The following is an 8,668-nucleotide window of genomic DNA, read 5'->3' as shown; positions in this document are numbered from 1 at the left end:
TTTTGAATTTATCAGTATTTTTAAAAAAATATTTAATATATCTATATAAATATATTTACAAATATCAAATGAATGATACTAAATAAATTTTAAATATAAAATATTCATCAATTATATAAATGATTCAAAACTCAAAAATAAAAAATATATCATTTAAATAAATATAAAATTAATAATAAAAACCAATCATCAAATTTTAGGGATTTAACTTCTCTCTATTTATAAAAGAAGTTGAATGGCAAGTGGAGATTTTTTCTTTGATATCGGGTGAGCGGGTTTTTTTCATCATTTTGATAAAGTCTTTTTTGATCGGCCACATCCCAATTAAATCTTTAACACAATAGTAAAAAATTAAAAAAATACATTTTTATATTATTTATGCATTGATTGGTGCACCATGTTTCAGCTAGTGTGATCGAAATAGATCGAAAGAAGCTAGTGCAATTGATATGGACTAGAATTTTCATTGGCACAAAAAAGGGTGTTGGTTGTTTCGGTTTAGCATTGGAACGATATGAACCAACTGATATGACCAGAACCAGTATGGGACCGACCATCATGGTTTTTAAGCATTAGAGTACCACTATTTTAACATAAAAAATTATGTATAAAAAACTTTCCAATAATTTATGATCTTTTATCATCGAAAACTAAAAATCTTTGAAATTTTTAGTGTCAGATAAGCATCGTTTAGTCTAAACTGTTAAAAAAATTTTATCGATCACTTAAGATCTATCTGGTATAGGAGATTGGAAACTTTTAAATTTTCTTGCATTGAAGAGAGAGAGAGAGAGAGAGAGAGAGAGAGAGAGAGAGAGAGAGAGAGAGAGAGAGAGAAAGCCAATAATTAGGATTAAATTGATAAATTTGGTAAATATTGAGGGCTAAATTTATTGATTTTTAGAATTAAGACTAAATTGATAGAAAATATAAATATTGATGGGCTAAATTTGTTATTAGACCTATAAAAATGTCACTTCAAACTTTCGTTATCAACTTAACGGCATTATGACTAAATTAGAAAATTTTTATAGTTGGATAAACATTGTCATAATTGAGTGGCTATTCGCTTAGTTTATAACATCTTTTAGTTGTTTCAAACTTAACAAAAAAAATAAATTTGACTAGTTTAGTGATCAAATTGAAAAAATTCATAGATTAGTGACTAAAATAGAAAATAAAAAAAATTTAAGTAAGTAATTAGAGAGTTTATCGTATTTTATACACCAAAAAATTAAAGTTTCTAAAACCAAATAAAAGGAGCATCACAGTACATAAATTAGAAGGGAGTTTAAGCCCAACCTGAAAAAGGCTTTCAATATTAAAAACAAGGGTTGGTCCATTTAATAGAAGTGGATAGAGCCCAAAACACTTCCCACTTCTTTGGCCATGTTAAAAGATAACAAAAAGTAACAGAAGCTCAAACTCTAGTTTACATAAACCCTATAGGCTGTTGACGGAACAAGGAACCTGTTGATTCTCAACTAAATATAGAGATGGGAAGCTCAAGCAAAGATCTTCTACGGTTTGAACACAATAAATCCTATTCTTCACCCTTAGGTAACTAATCCCACCTCTTTGGTCCTTAGACTTCAGGTGCGATTTCAATCCGTTAAAGAGATGAAATGTTTACCTTCACATATATTACATGTCACATCGCTTAACTTGCGTTCTTGTAAGGATTTGTATTGTCCCTTGCCCATGTCTGTGAAAATACGTAGATTCAAGAATAAGATTTTATTAAAGAAACTTCCAATTCAATGGTGAAATTAGAATTTGTTTAGAGGTTAAAATTAAATTGTAAATTTTACAATAGCAAAAATGTAATTTCACCATTTTAATAGTTTATATCTTTATAATTTTAAAGGATTAAATAAATTTTTTTATATTTTTAGGAAGAATCAAAGTGCAATTTTACCTTATATAAAAGCTAACCCAAGTTCACTAAGTGTTTAAAAGCTTAAGGCTTAACCAAGACTTACAATTACAAGAGAAGAGAACACTTTTATTAATACACAATACAATTACAATATGACACCAGTTCTCTCTTTTAAACATCACATGAATGAAAGCTCCTACCCTTATTTATATAGAGTTTAGTAATCGTTGGATTTTTGACACATATCGACATCCTTACCATTAATTTCACAAATATCTAATGACTAGAATGTTCATGTATAATATCTAGTCTTCTAGAGAATATCCTATTTTTTTATTTTATATATATTCTAGAAGTTGCATTGGATTTCAACATGTATGTATGTTTGTATATGTATTCATGTTTGTTTTATTTGGGAGGCAACTACAACAGAAAGGTCTTCCTAAAGAAAGTTCAATTATGTAACCTTGCCATACAATGGTTCAATTGCACTATAGATACAACAAGTTGCACACTCAAAATTCGACATCATTAGTAATTCAACTTATTCAAACAAACAAAACAAAGATTTCATTACTTGTTTTTTAAGCTTATTTTCCTAAACAAAACATAAACAAGCAAGCAGTTGCCTGTCCTCTCAAGTCCATTCTTATGGCACCATAGATACCTGCAACTTAAGAAAACAAGGAAATCTCTTTTACCACTTCATATCATCTAAAAGCAACATTCATCTCAAAATTAGTGGTGGAAATATGCCTGGAGTAATTAAATGATTGAGTATTTTGTTAAGATATGAAAATAATATTACCTGATGATTGAGCAACATATTTAAGTTCTAACCTCAACATAAACAAGTTGGATGAAGCTTGTCTCTAATGGTACAAAGCTTGGTAACAACATCACTTATATAAATATGCTCATGCGATGATTTTGAAGAACAAGTGAGTCTGATTTCAAATATTGAATTCAAGCATCGAAGTTCTATATCATTCCCTAAGCTATTTTCATTGAGAGTTCCTCATTTGACTCTTTCTTGAAGAGGAATGGGATCTATAATGTCAATCACTCGTTCGGGCAAAGCTGCCTTAGAGAAATTGTAAAGACTTAAACCTTCTTTGAACCCTTCATCGGTCAGACTTTTCCCTGTAATCATCTCTAGCAAAAGAATGCCAAAATTATGCACATCACCTTTCGTTGATAACTCATTCCCAATTGTTAAATAAACTTAAATGAAAAGTCAAGAGTTTGTTAAATGAAAGGTCAAGAGTTATGTTTTTAATGGGTTTAAATTAGTAGTTTTTTTATTTAGGAGAATGAAAGGTCAAGAGTCATTGGTTTATAGCTATTATTAGATTTTAATATTTTCAGTTTTTATTTCGGTTTTAAAGGGTTAACTATAATCTATAAATAGTTTGTTAGCATTTGATATAGTAATGTGAACAATTTTACAATTTGGTATCTGAGCTATGGAGAGTGTGACCAGTAATATGCCGCTGCCTTGACTAACAAATGTGAACTATGAGAATTGGAGCATCCAAATGAAAGGTCTCTTGGGTCTCAAGATGGTTGGAAGGTGGTCCAAGAAGGTCTCATAGAACTGACAACTACTGCGAGATATACGGCGACTCAAAACAAGGCGCTAAAAGAAATGCGATAGAAAGATAATGCGACATTGTACATGTTATTCCGAGCTGTTGACGAGTCAGGCTTTGAGAAGATTGTAAGTGCGATAACTTCAAAAGAAGCGTGGGACATTTTACCAAAGGTGTACAAAGGAGCCGACCAAGTTAAACAAGTCTGCCTTCAAATTCTTCGCGGCGAGTTGGAAGGCATGAAGATGAAGGAATCAGAAGGTGTCTCCGACTACATAACGCGTATTCAAACCGTGGTGAACCAAATCAACCGAAACAGAGAAGCGTTAACCGATGCATGAGTTGTGGAGAAGATTTTGAGATCATTAACTGACAGTTTCGAGAATGTCATATATGCCATAGAAGAGTCAAATTATCTAGCAACGCTCACAGTCGATGAACTCGCCGGTTCTCTCGAGGCACATGAACAACGTAAGAAGAAGAAGAAAGAGGAGACATTCGAGCAAGCACTTCAAACCAATGCATCACTCAAAGACGAAAGCTTCTCTATTCTCAAAGCTTTCGAGGTAGAGGCCGTGGTCGTGGAGATCGAGGAAATGGTCGTGGTGGAAAAGGCCACGGTCAAGAAAGGAATTATGAAGAGGAGCAATCAAACCAACAAAATTGGTGTGGAAGAAGACGTGGTCGTGGAAGAGGCAGATGGTCGAATTATTCCAATGTCGAGTGCTACAAGTGTGGCAAATATGGTCACTATGCGAAGGATTGTAACTCTGATAAGTGTTACAATTGTGGTAAGACGGGACACTTCGCGAAAGAATGCCGCGTCTCAAAAAAGGTGGAAGAGACAACCAACCTAACACGGAAAATGAGGAGACAAAAGAAGGTTTTCTCTTGATGGCACACAATGAAGTCAACACCAACAACAACATGGTATGGTACCTTGACACGGGTGCAAGCAACCATATGTGCGGGCACAAGCACCTATTCAAAGAGATGCAAAAGGTTGAAACGGGACATGTGTCATTTGGAGATGCGTCTAAGGTTGAGGTAAAAGGCCAAGGTACCATTTGTTATTTACAACAAGATGGGTTAGTTGGGTTAATCCAAGATGTGTATTACGTACCAGACCTCAAGAGTAATATTTTGAGTATGGGGCAACTCATAGAAAAAGGTTATTCGGTATTTATGAAAGATCGGGTGTTATACTTGAAAGATAAGGAATGGCGTTTGGTCGCTCTAGTTGAAATGGAGAGAAATTGCATGTACAAGTTGAATTTGAAAAGCGTTCGAGGAAAATTTTTGTGAGTCGACGTTGAAGACAAGGCGTCGCTGTGGCATCTCTGTTTTGGCCACTTACATTATGGTGGTCTAAACGAGTTAGCGAAGAAGAACATGGTGCATGGGCTACCAGGCATGGACTATGAGGGAAAATTTTATGAAGAATGTGTGCTTGGCAAGCATGCGAGAATTTCGTTTCAAAAGAAAGTAGAATATCGGGCTAAGCAACTTCTCGAATTGATTCATACCGACATATGTGGACCAATCACCCCCGAATCTTTTAACGGTAAAAGGTATTTCATTTCTTTTATCGATGATTTCTCACAAAAAACTTGAGTTTATTTTCTTAAAGAAAAATTCTAGGCATTCGAGGTGTTTAAGAAGTTTAAAGTGATGGTGGAAAAAGCAACTGGTAGACACATCAAATCTGTGCGATCTGATAGAGGTGGCGAGTATACTTCAACGGCTTTCATGGAGTACTGTGAGGAGCAAGGCATAAGACGATTCCTAACCGCACCGTACTCTCCCTAACAAAATGGTGTGGTCGAGAGGAAGAACCGGACTGTTCTCGACATGGTTTGATCAATGCTCAAGAGCAAGAAGATGCCGAAGGAATTTTGGGCGGAAGCTGTACAATGTGCCATCTATGTGCAAAATCGATGTCCACATGCGAAGTTGGATGATCAAACACCACAAGAGGCTTGGAGCGGACAAAAACCATCAATTTCTCATCTCAAAGTATTCGGTAGTGAGGCCTATGCACATGTGCCGGATCAGCGAAGAATGAAGCTCGAAGACAAAAGCAAAAGGTTTATTTTTATTGGGTATGATGAGAAAACAAAAGGATACAAGCTACTCAACCCGATAAATAAGAAGGTTGTGGTAAGTCGTGGTGTACGATTCAATGAAGCAAGCGAGTGGGATTGGAATAACTCAGCGAAGGTTATCATCAAAGATTGAGGATCATCAATCGCTACACCATACCGACAAATCCTGAAACTACCGATGATGAAGATGAACCGCAACAACCAAAAATGCTAAGTTTGAATGATTTGTATGATTCAACAAATGAGGTACATATTGTATGCCTTCTGGCAGTTCTGAGAATATAAGTTTTGAAGAGGCAGTGTGAGACAAGAAGTGGCAAACTGCTATGGACGAGGGGATTAAAGCAATTGATCGCAACAACACATGGGAGTTAACAGAATTGCCGAAAGAAAGTCAGCCCATTGGTGTGAAGTGGGTGTTCAAAAGAAAGATGAATGCTCAAGGTGAGTTAGAACGGTACAAGGCGCGACTTGTTGCAAAGGGATATAAGCAAAAGGAGGGGATATAAGGTATTTGTACCCGTTGTAAGAATGGAGACAATCCGGTTGCTCTTTGCACAAGCTACTCAATTTAAATGGCCAATATTTCAAATGGATGTCAAGTCGGCATTCTTGAATGGTGTGCTTGAAGAAGAAGTCTACATCGAACAACCACCCGAGTACATAAAAAATAGAAAAGAGAAAAAGGTGCTGAAATTGAAGAAGGCACTTTACTGGTTGAAGCAAGCACCGCGAGCATGGAATACTCGTATTGGTACATACTTCAAGGAGAACGGGTTCAAACAATGTCCTTATGAACATGTCCTCTACGTGAAGAAGAATGGAGGTAATATATTATTTGTTGCTCTTTATGTCGATGACCTCATTTTTATGGGGAACAATGGTGAGATGATACTAGATTTTAAGAGCAAAATGACACAGGAATTCGAGATGACAGATTTGGGTTTAATGAAGTATTTCCTTGGTTTAGAGGTTAGACAAGAAGAGACAGGTATTTTTGTGTCACAGGAGGCATATGCAAACGAAATTTTGAAGAAGTATAAGATGGCACATTGCAACCCGGTATCAACACCAATGTAACCAGGTGTAAAACTCTTGAAATTCGATGGAGGAGAACGAGTCGACGCGAGAAAATACCGGAGTTTGGTGGAAAGCCTTCGCTATCTCACTTGCACAGGCCTGACATTTCGCTAAGTGTTGGCATTGTAAGTCGGCTCATGGAGGAGCCAATTTATTCACATTGGAAGGCGTTGAAGCGAATCCTACGGTACATTCAAGGAACGGTGTCACTCGGGTTATTCTATTCAAATATGGAAGATTACAAGTTGATTGGGTATTCCGACAGTGATTGGTGCGAAGACTTAGACGATCAGAAAAGTACATCGGGATATGTGTTCTTTATGGGTAACACAACGTTTACTTGGCTTTCAAAGAAGCAACCAATCGTGACACTTTCGACATGTGAAGCTGAATATGTGGCAGCATCCTTGTGTGTGTGTCATGCTACATGGCTCAGAAATTTGTTGGGCGAGTTAGAGAAACAACAACTCGGTGCAACTGAGATACGAGTTGACAATAAATCAGCGATTGAGTTGGCAAAGAACCCACTGAATCATGAGAGAAGCAAACACATTGACACTCGTTTCCATTTCATCCGAGATCATGTAAAGGAAGGAACTGTGAAATTAGTGCATGTGGCAAGTCGAGACCAAGTCGTGGATATCTTCACAAAATCGCTACCGATGGTACTCTTCGACAACTACAAGAAATTAATCGGCATGAAGGATGGCAAAAGCATTTAAGTTTACAGGGGAGTTTTGTTAAATAAACTTAAATGAAAAGTCAAGAGTAATGTTAAATGAAAGGTCAAGAGTTATATTTTTAATGGGTTTAAATTAGTAGTTTTTTTATTTAGGAGAATGAAAGGTCAAGAGTCATTGGTTTATGGCTATTATTAGATTTTAATATTTTCAGTTTTTTTTTTTTGCTTTAAAGGGTTAACTATAATCTATAAATAGTTTGTAAGAATTTGATATAGTAATGTGAACAATTTTACATTGTGAACAATTTTACACCAATACCATATTCTGCAATTAATTAATCACAAATTACATATAGAAATAACTACAAAAGGAAACCCTCTCAATATACGAAAAAGTGTTTTTAGATTGTATGCTTTGCTGTTAAATGATCGAAGAAATTAATTAATTAAAATTACCTGGCGCGGCAAAACCAATAGTTCCTCTTAATCCAAGGGAGCTTGATTTATTAGCAGAATAGTTCAGTCTGTCCGTAGAAAGGATTTTTACTAAGCCGAAGTCACTTATATGACCAACCATTTCCTCATCAAGTAGAATATTGCTTGGCTTGAGGTCACAATGAATGATTCGTTCTTCACAATGATGGTGCAGATACTCGAGTGCATGAGCAACATGTATGGCCACACTTACTCTTCGGAAGAAGTTTAGGCTTCTCGCCGTCTCTGGTTTATTCATGCCAATAAGTGGATGCAACCAGTCCTCCAAGCTTCCATTTTCCATGAACTCATAAACCATGTATGAAATTTTACTTATTTTGTACTAGATAAACAAGTATAATTAAGTATAATCAAGCTAGTTTGATTTATATTTCAAATCAAGTCCAATTTTTAAAAGTTATGCTACATTTGAGAACATTAAATTTGAATTGAGGTTGAGCTTTTTATAACTTACAACCCTTAATCTCTTTTTTATATGGTAAAAAAATCAAATTAAGTGATCTTTAATACCAACCAAGTGTCAAAATTTTATTTCACTTTCCAACTTTCAAGTTCATCCATTTTTTTATTTGGGAATGCGCCAAACACATTATGCTTGTTTGATTTGGGATGCAACAACAACGGAAAGGTCTTCCTAAAGAAATTTCAATTATGTAATCTTGCCATATTTTCTCATATTGGTACAAACAAAAAGCTGCAAGAATTAAGCAGATAAACAATCTTTATTTATTTATTTATTTAAGAATAAAGTTTGTTTTCATTTACTGTTTATTTATTAATTTTTTTAAAATGTGTAAAAAAGGCAATGCATGGACAAGGGAAAAACAATTCTCCA

General features: G+C 35.1%; 1 protein-coding gene across 1 annotated transcript; it reads right to left on the bottom strand.

Moving 5' to 3' along the window:
* Positions 1 to 7,628: 7,628 nt before the first annotated feature.
* LOC128035053 (receptor kinase-like protein Xa21) lies at positions 7,629 to 8,131 on the bottom strand. Its single transcript, XM_052624638.1, has 2 exons — positions 7,795 to 8,131; positions 7,629 to 7,663 (listed from the first exon to the last, which is right to left on the bottom strand). Exons 1-2 carry the CDS (start codon positions 8,129 to 8,131, stop codon positions 7,629 to 7,631), a joined length of 372 nt encoding a protein of 123 aa, XP_052480598.1.
* Positions 8,132 to 8,668: the final 537 nt, after the last annotated feature.

Source organism: Gossypium raimondii, chromosome 1 (assembly GCF_025698545.1).
Source record: "Gossypium raimondii isolate GPD5lz chromosome 1, ASM2569854v1, whole genome shotgun sequence".
Lineage (NCBI taxonomy): Eukaryota > Viridiplantae > Streptophyta > Magnoliopsida > Malvales > Malvaceae > Gossypium > Gossypium raimondii.
This window is presented reverse-complemented; position numbering and strand designations above follow the sequence as displayed.